Source organism: Peromyscus maniculatus, chromosome 11 (genome assembly GCF_049852395.1).
Source record: "Peromyscus maniculatus bairdii isolate BWxNUB_F1_BW_parent chromosome 11, HU_Pman_BW_mat_3.1, whole genome shotgun sequence".
In the NCBI taxonomy this organism is placed as follows: Eukaryota; Metazoa; Chordata; class Mammalia; order Rodentia; family Cricetidae; genus Peromyscus; species Peromyscus maniculatus.
Window position 1 is genome coordinate 81792157 of NC_134862.1, and position 18114 is coordinate 81810270.

At 55.8% G+C, this 18114-nt stretch overlaps 1 protein-coding gene and 1 long non-coding RNA gene across 5 annotated transcripts; one reads left to right on the top strand and one right to left on the bottom strand.

Annotated features, from left to right (window-relative positions):
- The first annotated feature begins 31 nt into the window (after positions 1–31).
- Positions 32–17793, top strand: Igsf9 (immunoglobulin superfamily member 9). Of its 4 annotated transcripts, none has more exons than XM_016008928.3 (21): positions 32–128; positions 2121–2384; positions 2630–2818; positions 7715–7867; positions 8533–8687; positions 8902–9019; positions 10441–10582; positions 10694–10839; positions 10947–11089; positions 12303–12443; positions 12980–13096; positions 13312–13462; positions 13660–13783; positions 14017–14192; positions 14407–14657; positions 14880–14964; positions 15059–15235; positions 15525–15567; positions 15805–16668; positions 16943–17070; positions 17302–17793. In XM_016008928.3, exons 2-21 carry the CDS (start codon positions 2327–2329, stop codon positions 17487–17489), a joined length of 3549 nt encoding a protein of 1182 aa, XP_015864414.1. In that variant the 5' UTR covers positions 32–128; positions 2121–2326; the 3' UTR covers positions 17490–17793. The 4 variants fall into 4 exon arrangements, with proteins under 4 accessions (XP_015864414.1, XP_015864415.1, XP_076404105.1 ...); XM_016008929.3 differs by lacking the exon at positions 32–128 and adding an exon at positions 143–297; XM_076547990.1 differs by lacking the exon at positions 32–128 and adding an exon at positions 143–297 and having other exon boundaries at positions 13312–13458; positions 13656–13783.
- LOC121821352 (uncharacterized) lies at positions 11211–15106 on the bottom strand. The gene is made up of 4 exons (XR_013043400.1): positions 14794–15106; positions 13900–14238; positions 13240–13488; positions 11211–11865 (listed from the first exon to the last, which is right to left on the bottom strand). It is a non-coding gene; the product is annotated as an uncharacterized LOC121821352 (long non-coding RNA).
- Positions 17794–18114: the final 321 nt, after the last annotated feature.

Below are 18114 nucleotides of genomic sequence, written 5' to 3' on the forward strand. Positions count from 1 at the left end.
TTGGACGCCGCGGGAGGGGGATTGGCGGTCTCCAGGGCGACGGGAGGCGCTCGGGGCATCTGAGGCGGGGAGGCGGGTCCGCCCCCTATTGTGTGGCTGCGAGAGCAGAGCTGTGCGGTGCAGAGCAGGTGAGGGTGGGGGTGTCCTGGGGCGTAGAAATGGGGTGCTGGCGGGGACATGGGGAGCAGTGAGGAGTTCTGGGGACCAAGGGGGAGCGGGAGAGCTTCAGAGAGAAGTGAAATTATCCGGGGAAGCAGAACCAGGGTAGTTCTGGGAGCGAAGTGGAATTATTGATGGGTGAGTGGGGCTTCCCAGAGATCTGGAAGAGTGTAGGAGGTAATACAGGGGAGTTCTTGGCGGGTTCCAAAAGGAAGGCGCTCCAGGAGCCAGAGAATGCGAGGGAAAAGAGAATTGTTGTTGTGGTAGACCATGAGAAGTGTATTGTGGGCTGCGTCCTGGAGGATTGGGGGGTGGGGGATTCCCGGGAGAGCAGGGTGGGGAAAGGGGGGGAGGGCAAGTGGGAATTCTGGAGGAGGCCAGCCAGGGGTGCTTCGAAGCGAGGACCTGCTGTAATTGGAGATCAGGTGTGAGAAACTGGAATTTTGCAGACACTGTGAAAAGTGTATGGCTGGGATGGGAGTCCTGGAAGAAATGAAGGAGTGCTGGATGGGGAGGTGCAAAGGACGGAGGATGGATGGGGAGTAGGAGCTGGAAAGGTTCCAGGAAAAGTAGGATAAATTCTGAGGATGCCTTGGCCACAAGATTCCTGGTAGAGCCAGAAGAGAATGGCTTCTATATGGTACAATTCGAAGGTTTTCCAGGGAAGTCCAGGAGAGCTGGCTGGGTGCAGCAGGAGGCAAGGGAATTACCAGGAGTCAGGCAAACCGGTGCTTCGCAGAGGCAGGAATGATACTGCCCCATGGAGGGCATTTTACAGACAGTGCTGAATTGTGTGAGGCCAAGAAGAGGGTGGAGGCTTCAGAGCAGAGTCCACTTGGGTTTGCCAGGCCCAGGTCAGGGCCCTTTGATCCTTTGTGACTCCCTTAGACACTGAGGAGGAGTTGGTACTGTTAAGAGTGCCTGCCTTCCATGCTCCAGGGTTCGTTGTGTGTATGGTAGGGACTCGAAAGCATTTTTGGTTTCTCTCAGAGCATGCCTCTAGGGTTTGGGAATGGTGGGCCTGGCAAATCCTGGCACCCCCAGGGTGCTAGAGAGGAGTGTGTGGGAGTGATTAGGGCGAGGCACCAAGTCGGGTGTCTGGCAGAGGGAGGGCTCTCTGGCAGCGGTTTGAAAGTGGCTGCAGCTGCCAGGCCTGGATCTGCCCAGACCTGGAGGATGCTGCCTCCGTCTCCCACCTCCCATTCTTCAGCAGGTGGGGATGGCAAGCAGTGTTGACTGAGCAGGGAATGGCTCCAGGCTCCAGGGCTTAGCACAGAGGATGGGAAGTGGGGTGAGGAATTGGGTGTGGGCGCTCTGTGGGGGCACTCTCTACAGGGTAAGGGGTTAGATTCTGTCTGAGATTTGCTCTAGAGTAGCTGTCTGCTTCTGGGCAGGATCCTTAGGATCCTTATTGGCCACGCGGGGTGGTGGTGGTGGTGGTGGTGAGTAATGGTCTTATCATGTAGTCTGTGACCTTGTTGGCATCGGGAGAAAGGAAAGCATGATGAGGAGGCTAGGCAGGATGGTCCTCATCTCCAGGACTTCCCTGATAAATCCTTTTCCTCCTGTGTGAGTTCTCTTTGCTTACTTTGCTGAGAACATTGTATCCCCTTCCAGGCATTCCCAGAATTCCTTTGCTTTTCCTGGGATCTATTCCCTTACCTGTGTAGTCTCAGCCCAACAGCACTCTCTTGTTCTCTAGTGTTCATACCCTAGCTTAATCCCAGGGCTTCAGGATCTCTAGTTTGGGAGCTAGGAGCACAGCTGTGTTAGAGTTTGGCAGGAATGAGGCCCCGGAGTTGATCCCCAGCGGTACTACCCAAAAGATCTCTGGTTTCCGTGCTAGTCCCTTCCTTTCCTCTACGTCCTCTTCTTTCTTCCCCGCACCTTGCTCAAACAGGGCTTTCTTCTGGTCTCCTCCACTGACCAACTCTGTATGTTGCCTTATATCTTGCATTTAGATCTGGTGGCTCTCCAGACTGGAACAGCTCCCTCGGGTGTTGCAGGAGCTAGGCATTAACTGGAAGAGCGAGAGCTGAAACCGGTTGCCTGAGGCGGATCAGAACGACTGATGCTCTCTGGGATTGCTGGGCAGTGGACATCCTTCCGGCCCCTCCATCTGGGCTCCTGTGGATAGGAGGGGCCGGGTGAGCAGGCCAGCTGGGCTATGATTTGGTGTCTCAGTCTGACCATCCTCAGCCTGGTCATCAGCCAGGGGGCTGACGGTGAGCCAGACCCCCCGGGGATCGTCACCTCTGTTACCCTGGGATGTGACTGTTCACCACCGAGGGGGTTATCTGTGAGAATGTGAGAATAGGAGATTGGCTAGCTGGGGCTGGCTCAGAGAGGTTGGGGGGTCCCTCCTGTCACGCGAAGTCTTAAGGAGACTATAGGGAGATGTTGATGGAGCCTCCCCCTCCCATATCTCATTATGATCCCTTGCTGTTCCCTCGTCCTACCCACCACGTAGGTCGAAAGAAGCCTGAGGTGGTCTCTGTGGTGGGCCGGGCTGGGGAGAGTGCAGTTCTGGGCTGTGACTTGCTGCCTCCAGCTGGCCGCCCCCCTCTGCATGTGATCGAGTGGCTGCGCTTTGGATTCCTGCTTCCCATCTTCATCCAGTTCGGCCTCTACTCTCCCCGAATTGACCCTGATTACGTGGGTAAGAGTTGTCCGTAAGTGGGAGGGGCGAGTGCCACCAGCACAGGTGGGCTGAGTAGGGCTGCTCTGGGCCCTCTCCAATCGCATCTCCCGCTCTGCTGCCCCACCTGCTTAGCAAGCATGGCCCTGCTCCCCGGTAGTGCTAATTCATCGAAGGATCCGTTTGTTTATACACGATGCATGCACACGTTAGAGCCTTGCTCCTTCTTTTAGCTATGTGTGGCGTCTTGCACGGGAGATCCTGCGGCCCTGTTCCAGGTTTCCATCCTGACTTGCTAATTGTTCGATCCTCATTTCATGCAACCTTCCAGACTCCATCTTGATCTTCTGTAGTTTCCCCCCACTTAACCCTGTGCCGGTCTCTGGGTCTGCTACCTGCTGCTCCGTGTCTTCCCCTTCCCTGCTGTCCAAAATGCCGGTGTGGAGGCTCCAGGCTTTTAGGGAGTGGGCTGAAGGGTCCGCAGAGTGGGTAGGGATGCGAGCTCTTTGGGTATGAGGAGCGTCGTCGTCATCTTCATCATCGTCTGATTGAGTAGCAGAGAACATGAACACAGACCGGGGGTCGCTGGGGGAGGATCCAGTTCAGTTCCCCCGAAAGTCTAGGCAGAGATGGGATTGGCTGGGTCGCTTCTGGAGGCTCCGGTGGAGGTGGACTGTGTAGACCTCCCAGTAGAAGAAGACCTCTTTCCTGCACCCCAGCATGTTCCTGATCCTGGATGGAGCCCCAATCTGAGTAAGGTGTCAGAGAATCTGTAGGAGGCCCTAAGGGATGGGTCTGGGCTGCTGGGCAAGAGCAGAGCGAACCTTGGTGCTTCCTTTGCCGGAGTGAAACCCAGAAAAGGCCACCTGGAGAGATGCTGATGGGGTACCTTTTCTGTCTTTGGTTTGAATCCTGAGGGAAATCCTGGGATTGGCTGGGCTCTTGTCACTGGCTGGCTGAGCTGAGGGGGGAGGAGGCGCTGGCAGGTGCCTGCCGGAGAGTTTATTTTCAAACTGGGGGCAGTTATTGGCAAACAGCCTAGCTGGGAGTGTGTGTGTGTGTGTCTACACAAGCCTTGGGGACTTGGAGAAAGTGGGCCTCAATTAGCACAAGCAGAGAGAAACAGCAGGCCCAGGCAGCCTCCCTGTCTGTGCCTGTCTGTGCCCGGGGGGCCTTTGGCTGCAGGGCTGAGGCTGGACAAATTCAAATTATTGCCAGGCGGAGGCGAGGCAGGGGGGAGTGGAGGCGAGGTGGGCAGGGCTTTCCCTGGGACTCCACCTGCCTTTGCTGCAGTTAGTCTTGCATTGTCTTTGGGCCCCTAGGCAGAGAAGCCAGGACATGGCTGGCTCCCCGGTCTACCTGTGGGTTTTCTCCAGCTCTAAGGACTGGGTGTCGCCAGCCTTTGGGTTTCCCTCTTCCCTTTGTTCCCACTCTTGCCCCTGAGTGGCCTGGAGCCCCATGGGTCCTGCTCTGGTGAAGACCCCAGAGGGAGGCCTCTGAGCCCATTAACCCTTTATGGCTTCACAGTTCAGAAGGAGGGCCTCTCCGCCTTTGTGCTGGGGGACTCACAATTGCGGTTGCTAAGCAACGGGAGGTGGAGGTTGCTGAGGACAATGCTGTTCTGTCATAAACCCTGTGGGCAAGTGGAGGGGAGATGGCCTGGGACTGCATGAGGCTGGTGGCCTAGAGTGTGGGAGCAATCACGAGAGATGGTAGCTCTGGGAGCCACGCTGAAGGGAAAGCTGGTTTTGGAGGGCTCTGGAAGCTGTGGAGTAGAGGAAACCTAGATGTATAAACTAGCACAGAAGTAGTAAAAGGCAGTATAAAATGATCTAGGACTAATTAAGTTAGCTACTGTATTTAAAGTATTTAGCGTAGCACCTGGGTGGTGTGAAACTGACCAGGAATTGGGGAAAGGCGATCTGGACTTAGGTTTCCTGGGATGGATGTTAGACTAAGCCTGAATCAGTCCGTTGACTTTGGGGCTGTGTTTCAGGGATGCCCAGCAGAGCAGAAGGGACTTTGTGTTTTATGACTAGACTGGATTGCTCGATAAATCAACTCTGACTGTCCATCTAGAAGGCCCAAGCTCACTCTAATAATCCCCCCTTCCTGCCTTTGATCCTTCCAAGCTGTCTGCCTTCGATGCATCTTCCCAGAACGCTTCCTTATGCCTCTGGCTTCATAGTGCCGTGTGTGGGCATGGTCACTGCTGTGCTCTGAGCTTCGGAGTGAGCATACACTTGTCCATGTTCATGCTTAAATCTAGTGTGGGTTTCTTGCCTTTGCGGACCCCAGGAGAGCAGACTCTGTCCTTCTCAGACTCTGTATGTAGGCAGATCTGAAGTCCATTAGGTTTGGCCATGCAGGTGGAGGGCAGGCCGAGAGGAGGAAGTGGGCCCGGGGGACAGGAAGTGATAGGACTGCCACTCTGGTCACCTTCTCGTTCCGAAACACTGCAGCCCAGCAGTCTGGACCTCCTAGGGAGGTGAGTTTGTACAACATGCTGCACTGAATAATCTGGTTAACTGGCACCAGGACTGTTAGCCATTAGCCGGTAACATTTCTTAAGTGAAGTCAGAGATTATGCTCAGTGTCCTGAACATTATTTGATTCTGATGTCGGTGTTCACTGGAAAGTGCACTGACTTTGGGAGACCTGGCTTGATCTCCTAATAGCTATGCAGTTTTGGGAAGAAGTTTAACATTAGTTCCTTCATCAATAATGGATTTTTTGGGGCGGATTAAATATGGTGACTGTCTAATATTACACGGCTCATATTCAATGCTTAGTCTTTCTTCCTTTGCTCAGGAGCTCAGTGATTACCATAATGAGAAGTTCTATGATGCGGGGGGGGGGGGGGGGTGAGGTGTGTGTGTGTGTAGGAAGCTGCAGTCTGGGGTCTGCTGGGCTCAGTGGCCTGTCAGATTAGAGTGACAGGAACCTTTTAGGTATGAGGAAGGGTACTGTATTCTTATGTTAAATATTTACCTGCTAGGCCCATTTTTATCTTCTGGGTGGGGATTCTACACCTAGACCTATATGAAGGTCCACCCAGTCTAAAGAATCCACACACCCAGGGGCCAACTGTTAGAAGAAGAAAGGTCCACTACCCACCCTCAATCCTATGGCTGTCATTTCTCCAGTGGCAACCCAGGGCAAGCAGGCTGAGTGTCTACCTCAGAGAGGCCGCCCTAGGAGCAGAGTGGAAGCAGCTTGGAGGGGGTGGGTACCCCAGCAGCTTCAGGATTGCTACTGATGGGGAGGGTTAGGCTAGGCAGAACTCTGAAAGCACCACCTGGGAGCTACATTTGCCCATCCTGTGAATTTTAGACAATTCTATCTGTTCACAGCAAAGGTCAAGTGAGCATGGGCAACTGGTTAAGTGTAGGTGGGATGGAGCAGCTGGACAATCCGGGGAGAGACACACTGCAGACTTTGAGGTGGAAGGTGGCAGAGAGGGAAATACTAGTGCTTAGGAGGTAGGGTTTGGGAGATGTAATGAATAACTACATGGCAGGGGGTGGTGGAGGAATCCAGGTAGTGCCAGTCTTCCCCAGAGGGCAACTTGGTGCATGGTGGTACAGTTCACTGATGTGGAAGAGGAAAGGGAGGTGATACGTTATCAGATGCGGGACGGGCCCAGGATTGAGTGTAGACTTCTGATTTCAAATGCAAATATGCATCTTTTTTTTTTTGGTGGTGGTGGTGGGGGGTTTCGAGACAGGGTTTCTCTGTGTAGTTTTGGAGCCTTTTCTAGAGCTCACTCTGTAGCCCAGCCCAGGCTGGCCTCAAACTCACAGAGATCTGCCTGCTTCTGCCTCCCGAGTGTTGGGATTAAAGGCATGCGCCACCACTGCCCGGCTCAAATGTGCATCTGATTCATTTATTTAACAGCCTTTATTTGAGCATCCAGTGATGCCAGGTGCTCTGTACCTCCCCTGCTTCATCTCTGGCCTTCCACCTCATCCCAGTTTTTCCCTTTCTCTCTCTCTCTTTTTTTTTTACTGATGAGGAAACTGAAATGGACAGGTCACGGCGTAACTTGCCCAAAGGAGCCTCCAGCTGAGCTGGACTCATGCCTGGCTGTTTTGGGCTGCCAAGCATGTGCCTTTCTCACATGCTAGGGGACTTGTAATGCTCTCAGGGTGCAGGGTTCCCTCAGAGGAGGGTGCTGAGGGGTGGGGTGGGCATCTCAGTCGGCCGGGTGGTGTGCTGTGAATGCTGACCTGGCGGGAATGAGGTGTCCTTTTGTGCTGGGGTGTGGGGCTTTGTGGGGCTGCATGTGGTCAGTCAGCTGGGGCACAGAGGGGATGGGATGTGTGGCGAAGGGCTGCTGACACTGTGGCCTGGCTGGGCTGGACTCTGGCCACTCTAAGGCGCTTAGGCCGCTGATAATAGCTCTGAGGGATTACGGGCTTTGGCAGGCGAGGTCTGGGTCCCTGGGAGGGCCCCAAAGACTGCTGGGGATTCCAGGGACACAGTCCTCTAAAAGCAGGAGTACCCCCAGAGGACTTATATCTTAGTCTTATAAAGGATGCCAGGGATGGTGAATCTTGTAGAAGTCCAGAGAGGACCACCAAACGCTGGCTCTTCACTCCTTCCCCTAACAGTCTGGGAAGTCTGGCGTATTTGAGGGGAGCATTTTGTCCACTTACTATGCCTTGACTTTTTCTGCTCTGGATCTCAGCTATCTATTGAAAGGCAGGCACAGTCGGAAGGATTGAACATAGCAATCTGCCCTCAGTGACCTCAATCCTATTGGTCCCTCTGCAGACCCTCACTCTTGGATAACAGGCTTAGGCTATTCTCCACCTCTGGGAATGGCCTGTGTGACCAGGCCTGGGGGTGGGGTGGGGGGCCTCCTGCAGAGTTCCTTCATTCATCCCCCTTGATTCAGGACTTCCCTCCTCACAGGGCGAGTCCGACTGCAGACAGGAGCATCTCTCCAGATTGAGGGGCTCCGGGTGGAAGACCAGGGTTGGTACGAGTGCCGTGTGCTCTTCCTGGACCAACACAGCCCTGAACAGGATTTTGCCAACGGCTCCTGGGTGCACCTGACAGTCAATTGTATGAAGCAGGGGGGCAGGTGGTGTGGTGGGGGGGGGGAGAGGGGGAGGGGAATGACGGGAGCCCTGGTAGTGAAGGAGAGAAGGGAGCTGCATTTGTATCCCAGTGCAGCGCTGATGCCCTCCCCATCCCGGCATCTGCTCACTAGGTTTGCTCATCTAGTGTTTGCCTCCTACCCCTGCCCTTCCTCCCACCCTCTGAGTTCTTCAAATAAAATCCAGTCGGCCTCTAGGCTCCGAGTCAGGAACTTCCACTCCTGGTGTATTGGGTCCTGAGTGATGCAGCTCACCCGTGCATGCATAGCACTTTCCATCCGGGACCTTGTTTCTTCCTCGTCACTAGAAGGGAGACAGCTGTAACCATTCCCACTTCATAGGTGAAACTGAGGTGGAGAATCAGGTAGAGAGGCAGTTTGTGCCACCAATGGGTGGCAGAGATGAGTCTAAGACCCACACCTCCTGATTCCCAGATTTCCCTGGGCGCTTGCTCTGGACATGCAGCCAGTGTTGGGATGGTCCCGTGTACAGCAGGCAGGTGACCCTGGGCTAGGATTCCCATGTACCTGGGCAGGCTGCAGCTGGGAGATGAGGTCTCCCTGGCTCTTGAACACTGCTTTGTGGGCTGATCGCCTTTCTGGCAGCCCCTGAGGCCTCTTTCCCTCACAGCGCCCCCTCAGCTCCTGGAGACCCCTCCCTTAGTCCTGGAAGTGAAGGAACTGGAGGCTGTTACCTTGCGCTGTGTGGCCCGGGGCAGCCCCCAGCCTTATGTGACTTGGAAATTCCGAGGACAGGACCTTGGCAAGGGCCAGGGTCAGGTGCAAGTGAGTTGGGCCCCCCCTGGAGTGGGCGGGCAGAATTGAGAGGGCAGGAGAGGGGAGCAGAAGCGCTCCGCGGGGAGATGGGTCGGGGGAGGGGCTTTCCCTGGGCTTCCCTGAGCCTGGGGTGCTGCCTCCCTCTGCTGGCCAACCCTGGAAGTGCAGGGTCTGAGGCTGCCCAAACAGGAAGGGCCCTTTTCTTAAAGACTCCTTAACTTAGGTGCAGAACGGGACGCTCTGGATCCGCCGGGTGGAGCGAGGCAGCGCTGGAGACTACACCTGCCGAGCCTCCAGCACCGAGGGCAGCGTCACCCATACCACACAACTGCTGGTGCTAGGTGCTCTTGGGTGGGAGGGTTGGGGACCCGGGCCACCCGTGTGAGAAGACAGGACCTGTGTTGGGGAAGCACGCGGAAGATGGGGAGGAGGCTTCTATCTGAGGAAGGGGCCCGTAGGGTGAGAGAAAGGATGGAGACATGGGCGGTTTAGTGTGCAGCAGTGTATGGCAGCGGAAAGGACATGGGCGCTAGTGTTAAGCCACGAACCCCGGGACTCTCCCGGGTCCTGGTTGTGTCATCTCAAAAAAAAAAAAAAGGCTCGTGCCTACCTCTCGGCACCTGGACGGGCACAGAAAGTGGCACGTGGTCACTGGCGCTTAGCTCTTGCCTTGGGGAGGGGAGGCTAAGAGCTGTGTGAGGTTGGACTCTGACTTCCTAGCACCCGGTGTCCTGGAGGGGAAACAGGTTAATCTGTGAACCACTGGAGTGTCATTGTCCTTGGTACTTGACCAGAGCAGGGCTGGGTAACAGTTAAAGGACAGAGACACCCTGGCATCCGGAAGGCCCAAGTAGAAGAAGTCTCGCCTCCCTTTTTGACCTCGGGCCAGTTTACCTCGTAACGTGTCTGCCTCCGAAACGTCACTTCTTCATCTGCCAAAGCAGAGAGATAATTCTAACCACACTGGTTCTTACGAGGGCTCTGAGAGATAAGCAAGCAGAGCGCCAGGAGATCAGTGTAGCCTGTGGCAGGTGCTCCGTGGGTGTACCTAGGTCACTTCCCACTGGTTACTGACCCTAACTGGCTGTGCATTGGGGTCCAGGGATGGAGAAGGCAATGGGGGGGGTATGGTACCTAGAGACAGGTTTGCAGAAGGTGTGTGGCTGGGTTAGACCCTAGGAAATGGTACTCGGGACCTGGGATTCACTAGGGACAAGGAAGCAGCCTGGCATGGGGACATATGATGAAGTTCATCAGGGACTTCCTGATGAGGTTGACCTATAGAAAAATGGGTGGCCAGGTGGGGGTTATGGGCCGGCACTGAGGTGAAAGTTTTTTTGTGAGCCAGTGAGGTCCTTTCTGCATAAATAGCCATTAGTGATGAGATGCCAGGGGAATCTAGATCCTGGCATTGCTACAGCATCTTTGGTGACATATGGGACCTGTGTGGGGGACAGGGATGTGTCAGGGACTGAAAGAGTAAATGAACAGAGTCAAAAATGACCGTCCTTCACATACGGTTTCCAAGCAGAAGGAAATAGAATAAATAGGGCCACTTGTCACTTCTTGTGAAACAAGGAAGACTTGGAAAAGAGAGCAGCCTCTGGTAGAGGATTTTTTTTTTTTTATCACATCTTCCGCCTCAGGCCCTCAAGGCCCCGTAGTAATGTGCCGCAGGTTACAAAGGGCAGAGCCAGAAGAGCCCCGAGGGTTCTGGGAAGACCATGCGCTGAGGACATCTTTCTGCCTTTACTTCCCACAGGACCTCCTGTCATCGTGGTGCCCCCCATCAACAGTACGGTCAATGCCTCCCAGGATGTTTCTTTGGCCTGCCAGGCTGAGGCATACCCCGCTAACCTCACCTACAGCTGGTTCCAGGATGGCATTAATGTCTTCCACATTAGGTAGGGTAACCTACCTCTTGGGTAGCGGAGTCAGGGAACGGATGAGTAGTATCTGAGGGACCCCTCGTCTGGGCAAGGCCTGAGTTCCTCCTCACACATGCCACATTGCAGCCGCCTACAGTCTCGCGTGCGGATCCTGGTAGATGGAAGCCTGTGGCTACAGGCCACTCAGCCTGACGACGCTGGCCACTATACCTGTGTGCCCAGCAATGGCTTTCCGCATCCACCCTCCGCTTCTGCCTATCTCACTGTGCTCTGTAAGTCTGAGCTCCCACTTCCACCCCCCCACCCCACCCCTGCAGCCTGCTACCCCCAGAGACAGACCCAAAACCTTGTCCTCCAACTTGTCTCTGCATTCTTCCAGACCCAGCACAGGTGACAGCCATGCCTCCCGAGACACCTCTGCCCATTGGCATGCGGGGGGTGATCCAGTGTCCAGTTCGTGCTGACCCCCCACTGCTCTTTGTCACCTGGACCAAAGATGGGCAGGCCTTGCAGCTGGACAAGGTACAGACTTAGGACACGGGAAGGAAGGTCTGGGCTAGGTGTTGTTGTTATAGTCAGACGGCCAGCCGCAGTGGGTGGCTGAGTGTAATGCAGTGCTGTGGTTAGGAAATGTGCTTCTTACCAGATACCGTGGTTAGGTGGTGGCTGTGGGGGTGTAACGAAGACGTATCCATCCTTAGAGCATGGCCTGGAGGATGGAACTGGAACAGAGGCTCTGCTGGCAGGGCCAGAGAAGGAACAAGGCTTTGCTTCTAGGTCTGGTTGAGGAGAGATCAGCCACAAATCCTGGGACTCTGGGGTTAGATCTTGCAGAGTGGGCAGTCATTCGACGCAGAAACCACTTCGCAGAGGCAGGGTATGGTGTCGTGGGTTGATGAAAGGATGAATCGTGCGGGTGAGGTGAGAGCGGCAGTGAGCACCTGTAGGGACTTGAGTGGGTGTAGAAAAGGCTGGAAAGACAGGTTGGGTCCTAAAGGGAAAACTGCGTGCCAACTTCATATGACCTCATTCCAAGCTGATTGAGATCTTTTGTTTGTCTGAGGAGACTATAAATTCCTTGAGGCCTTGCGTCTTTTCATCATAGCGTCTTCAGGGCTTTTCCAGGTGTAGCGTTCGGTGAATTTTTGTTGAAAGTTTACAAAAATCTTAAGGCAATAGCAGCGGTGGGTTTTGGCAGTGGCGTTGTGGTATCAGGACTCTGAGTCGGAGTTAGGAGGGGCAGCTGGAAGGCTGTGAAACAGATGAGCTAGTCCAGGTGAGGGGTTATGAAGTCTGAGCTAGAGAGGACCGGAAGACAGATAGGCCGTCGTACTCAGACCAGAATGACGGACAAGTATTTAGATACGGAGAGTGAGGGGTCACACTTTATCTGGGGGGGAGTGGGGGCGGGGAGCTTTCTTATAGAAGAGGATTTGGGGTAGGAGATGCAGAATTTAGCAACGCCGTGCTGGGAGGACAGCAGGCAGGGAACCTCGCGTGACTCAACTCTAGGGAAATCTCTCAGTCTCACACCCATCGATAATAGCCCCTTGACAGGAGAGAGAGAGGTGGAGGTCTACAGTCCAGAGAGAGGGTCAGGCCAAGACCCAGAGTTGATGGGTTGACTTTCTACAAGAGAATTTCCTGTATCTCCTCCTCACTTGGGTTGCCTCTCTTCACCCTGACTTGGCCTCGTTGACTTCTCTCTCTACTTGTCATTTCCTCTGCCCTCTAGTTCCCGGGCTGGTCACAGGGCCCAGAGGGCTCACTCATCATTGCTCTTGGGAATGAGGATGCCTTGGGGGAATACTCCTGTACTCCCTACAACAGTCTTGGTACTGCTGGGCCGTCTTCCGTGACCCGAGTGCTGCTCAAGGTGAGGCCCCCAGCAAACCTGCTGTGGTGTGGCTAGGTGGCTGGATAGGCGTTCTAAACCATGTTAAGAGGGTGGAGTCAGGCAGACAGGTATGGGAGGGGCTCCTAAGTCTGTTTCTTGTGGTGGCCATAGCAACAGCCAGCACAACACGCAGGGATGAAACTGGGCAGTGGGACATCAATCACGTACACATTCAGAAAATGAGATATGTCTGTCTGATCTCAATCCTTCTGCCTCCCTTGCTGGAGTTCCACAGGAAACGGAGGAAAGGGGAGAGAGTGGGGGGGGGGGGAGGGAGAGAAGAGAGAAGACAAGGAGGATGGTCTGTAGAGACTCATCTATCTCAGAGAGTCCTGCCTCAGCCACCATTGCCCTGAAGACCTACCTGTTGGGAGCAAAGACACAGGACTGAGAGAGGGAGAATGAGTTAGAGACTGAGACAGTGTGACAAGGGTCTGGGGATGGGGGACACCCAAGCCGAGAGATGAAAGAGGGGCTGTGAAAGAGGCCCCTCCAAATCCAGATCTGGCCTGCAGGCTCCCCCGGCTTTTATAGACCAACCCAAGGAAGAGTATTTCCAAGAAGTCGGGCGAGAGTTACTCATCCCCTGCTCCGCTCAAGGAGACCCTCCTCCTCTTGTCTCTTGGGCCAAGGTAAGGCTCCTGAATCCTGACTCGGCTCTACCTGGGTCCATGCCTTATTGTTCCTCGGGTTGTTGTTTGTTTTGGAGGGGGAAGGAGGATGTGTGAAGGTACAGGCTGTCAGAGGCAATGTGGGGAGGGAAGGAACAAGTTACCTGGAGGGATGAGTGGCCCCCTTGGTGAGGGGTGGCTGCATGTATCCTCAGGGCTGACCAGTGGTTCTCTAGGTGGGCCGGGGGCTGCAGGGTCAGGCCCAGGTGGACAGCAACGGCAGCCTCATCCTCCGACCCCTGACCAAGGAGGCCCATGGACGGTGGGAATGCAGTGCCAGCAACGCTGTGGCCCATGTGGTCACTTCTACCAATGTCTATGTGCTCGGTTAGTGGCCTGGGAGCGGGCTGGGGCTGGGGGAAACAGGAGATGGGAGTATTGGTGTTGGGAGGTATAGGTGGGGACCTGTGGGTACGGGATCCCCTCCCAGGATAATGGGCGGAGGACAGAACCTGCGATGTACTCTTTACTTACCCTACTTCAGGGTCCTGATCATCATCCCTCCCTCCATTCCCCCTACCCAGGCACCAGCCCCCATGTCGTCACCAATGTGTCTGTGGTACCTTTACCCAAGGGTGCCAATGTCTCTTGGGAGCCTGGCTTTGATGGTGGCTATCTGCAGAGATTCAGTGTCTGGTATACCCCACTGTGAGTGACCTGTCCCTGACTCCACCCTGGATCTACCCGACCCTCTGCCCTTCCTTCCATCCCTCTGTGTCTAGCCACGTGCTAGCTCTGCCGCCTTATTGTCATAGATTCTTGACCTTGCGGGGCCGAGGTCCCTGAGACTTTGGTGGTTGAGCAGAGGGGTGAGGCCGGCTCTCTGGACCCCTACACCATCCCGATCATCCTTGCTGATGAGATTTCCCTGTGTTCCCCAGGGCCAAGCGTCCTGACCGAGCCCACCATGACTGGGTATCGCTGGCTGTGCCTATGGGGGCGACACACCTTCTAGTGCCAGGACTGCAACCCCATACTCAATACCAGTTCAGTGTCCTTGCTCAGAATAAGCTGGGCAGTGGGCCTTTCAGCGAGATTGTCCTGTCTATACCGGAAGGTAAGAGGTCCCCAACGCTGCACGGCACAGAAATGGATGGGAAGACCTGGAGTGGGGACAGGGCAGAGGCGCTGGGCAGCTTGCCGTCCAGAGAGGGTACAGAAAGGCTCTGGCAGAATGTGTGGGTACTTAAGAGTTGGGGAAGGCCAGGGGAGGGACAGGATGAAGGAACTCTGAGACTCTAATCCCTCATTTGTCTGTCTGTCCCATCCAGGGCTTCCTACCACACCAGCTGCCACTAGGCTTCCTCCAACAGAGATGCCACCTCCCCTGTCCCCTCCTAGAGGTTTGGTGGCCGTGCGGACACCCCGGGGGGTACTCCTGCACTGGGATCCCCCAGAACTCATCCCTAAGAGACTGGATGGCTATGTCCTGGAAGGACGGCAAGGCTCCCAAGGCTGGGAGATACTGGACCAAGCCGTGGCAGGCACAGAAATCCAGCTGCTGGTGCCTGGCCTCATCAAGGTGTGTGCCGGAGCCAGGAGAGAGAGAGGGAAGGTTCCCCTAGGGACTTTGACGGTGTCACACTCTTCTTTCCTAACCCCCGTCTTCTCACCCTGACTTGGCCATTTTCACCTCCCCTGTCCCACCTCATTCTTACCTCCCGACTACAGTCTTCACAAAAGGGACTGTGGTGGGCAGTGCTGGCCCTGATCCGCTCCATGGCCCTCCACCTCTAATCCTCAGGACGTGCTCTATGAGTTCCGCCTCGTGGCCTTTGCTGATAACTATGTCAGTGATCCCAGCAACGTAGCCAACATCTCCACTTCTGGTGAGAACCCAGTGGGAGGGAAGGTCGCGGGGGGTTACGCGGGGATCCCCAGTCCACCGACCGACCGGCCCTCTTTCCTGTCCCCCTTGCCCAGGCCTGGAAGTGTACCCTTCCCGAACACAGCTGCCCGGTCTCCTGCCCCAGCCCGTATTGGCTGGTGTTGTGGGTGGGGTCTGCTTCTTGGGCGTGGCAGTCCTCGTGAGCATCCTGGCTGCCTGCCTCATGAATCGGCGCAGGGCGGCCCGTCGTCACAGAAAACGTCTGCGCCAGGGTAGGTGCCTTCCCTCTCTTCCCTAGGCTGCCCTCACCCCTCTGCCCTCATCACTGGGGTCCTAAGTATACTGCTTGGCCACTTGAAGGGGTTGCCCATCCACCGACTGCTTCTTCCCGGGAGAACAGCCTCTCCCTCTTCACATGGTCCTGGTGCGGCATCCTTCCAGTCTGGTACCTGGCCCTTACCTACCCTTTTCCCAGTAGGATGGGAATGTGGTTGAGGGTTGCATCCCTGGAGCTTGGGCAGAAATTTACCTGGATCACCTCCTGCTCTCATGTCCTCACAGATCCACCGCTGATCTTCTCCTCACCTAGGAAGTCAGGCCCACAGTAAGTCCTTTACCTCTCTGGCTTCCTATTGCTTCCCATTGTACCTTCCGAAGGAGTTAAAATTAGAGGGAAGTGAGACCAGGCGTGTGCTGTCCCTGGCTTGGGGACTAGTCTCACGCTGTTTCTCTTCCTTCTGCCCCCACCACCTGGCCCTGTCCTGGTTCGCTCTCCCTAGCTCTGCTCGGTTTGTGCAACAGACCTTGCAAGGCCAGACCCTGATCTTCTGTCCTTCCCCAGCTCTGTTCCTGGCTCAGACAGCCCTGACAGCGTGACCAAGTTGAAGCTCCAGGGCTCCCCCGTCCCCAGCCTACGCCAGAGTCTGCTCTGGGGGGAGCCTGCCCGGCCTCCTAGCCCCCACCCGGATTCTCCAATTGGTCGGGGACACTTGCCACTGGAGCCCATTTGCCGGGGTCCAGATGGCCGCTTTGTGATGGGACCCACTGTGGCCCCTCCACAGGAAAGGCTATGTCTGGAGCGGGCAGAACCTCAGAACTCAGCCAAACGCCTGGCCCAGTCCTTCGACTGTAGCAGTAGCAGCCCCCGTGGGGTCCCCCAGCCCCTCTGCATTGCAGACATCAGCCCCGTGGGACCGCCTCCTGCGGCCCCTCTACCAGGTCCGGGTCCCCTGCTGCAGTACCTGAGCCTACCCTTCTTCCGGGAGATGAATGTAGACGGGGACTGGCCGCCTCTCGAGGAACCCACGCCTGCTCCACCTCCCGACTTCATGGATCCTCAGCCCTGTGCCCCCTCAGCTTTCCTCCCGCCACCAGACTCTCCTCCTGCAAACCTCAGGGCAGCGCTTCCCGGGGCGCTGCTGGGGGTCGGGGCCCCCTCAGAGCCCCCTTACACGGCTCTGACTGACTGGACACGGAGGGAGCGGGAGCGGGAGCGGATGCTGCCGGGGCTTCTCCCCGCTGCCCCTCGTGGCAGCCTCACCAGCCAGAGCAGTGGGAGAGGAAGTGCTTCCTTCCTGCGCCCCCCCTCCACAGCCCCCTCTGCGGGGGGAAGCTACCTCAGCCCAGCTCCAGGAGACACCAGCAGCTGGGCCAGTGGCCCTGAGAGGTGGCCCCGAAGGGAGCATGTAGTGACCGTCAGCAAAAGGTAAAGGCAATACCTACCCATTCTCGCCCTGGCCCTCCATCCTGCCCTATCATTCCGGATGCCCTCTACTCCCCCCCACCCACTCCCCACCCCCGCCCCAAATGCTCTTCACCTTCCATGTTCTATTCCCACTCTGAGACCAGAAGACTCCTTCTCTTAGAAGCTCCGCCGAGGTCCAGGAAGCTCAATCTGGTTTAGAGGACCCCAGGTTCATACTCTGCTGGATGCCCTCTGTTCCTCTGCTCACACACTTTCTACCTGTCCTTTCTAATAGGAGGAACACTTCTGTGGATGAGAACTATGAATGGGACTCAGAATTCCCCGGGGACATGGAGCTACAGGAGACTTGGCACCTGGGCTTGGCCGGCGCTCGGTCCCGACCCGAACTTGAGCCAGAGTTAGGTAATGTGAACTTCCTGGCTGGCCCCGGGGGCCCCACACTCACCCTCCCATGTTCCGGAGGTGAGTCCATCTGTTTCCCAGTCAAATTCCCGAGTCTCCCTGCTCTGGGAGTGTCTCCTGCTCCCTAGGCTCACTGCATGCAAAGGCCCTTTGGAGCCTCAGGCCTGGGCCCTTCACCCAGTGAGTCACCAACCATGGCTCTCCCCGCGCTGTCCTGCCTTTCCTTTGAAGGTGTGAAGACTCCAGACTCGGAGAGCTGTCTCCTGAGCACAGCCCATGCCCCCGGCCCCGAGGCCCGCTGTGCTGCCCTTCGGGAGGAATTTCTAGCCTTCCGCCGCCGCAGGGATGCTACCAGGGCCCGGCTACCGGCGGCCTATCAACAGTCCATCTCCTACCCTGAACAGGCTACTCTGCTGTGAACACACTTAGTGGGAGCCTAGGAAAGAAAGGCATATGGATCTGCCAAGGAGGCCAAGACTCGGGCTCCGAGCCTGGGCGCTGCCCCTACCGCTCTGTGCGGGCATAGACCCTGATGGTGGCCTGGTGGTAGGCTTGAGTGGGCTTGATGTAGAACGAATGTATTGACTCTTTAGTTGAGTCTAGGGGTTGAACTGTGCGTGCGTGCGTGTGTGTGTGTGTGTGTGTGTGTGTGTGTGTGTGTGTGTGTGGTGTTTATAGTGTGGGTGCAGGTTTTTTTTTTTTAAACTGGCGAATAAAAGTCTGAAAAACATTTCTCTGTTACCTATCTTTGTGTCTAAGAGAGGTGAAGAATTCCTCTGGACCTGTACAGAGAAGATTGGGAATGAGACACATTCAACAATCATTTGAAAAATAGTGGTTGGGTGCCTGGTAGGGCCAGCTAGCAGAGATTTGCTGTTAGGCTATGAAGCCATGAGAAAATACAGAACTCACGGAGATTATGCTTTTGTCCTTGGGGAGTTCTTTCTGGTCAGTGAGGCAGACAAACATTTACAGCATACTAAGTTCCGTGATAAAGCCGTAAGCGGGTTATCACGCGGGCACAAAGAGTTCAGTTTGCGTCAA

Coding starts and splice junctions, on each gene's coding strand:
- Igsf9 (XM_016008928.3), top strand. CDS start 2,327: ATGATTTGGTGTCTCAGTCTGACCATCCTCAGCCTGGTCATCAGCCAG. Junction 7,868..8,532: donor GGTGCACCTGACAGTCAATT/GTATGAAGCAGG, acceptor TTTCCCTCACAG/CGCCCCCTCAGCTCCTGGAG. Junction 9,020..10,440: donor CACACAACTGCTGGTGCTAG/GTGCTCTTGGGT, acceptor TACTTCCCACAG/GACCTCCTGTCATCGTGGTG.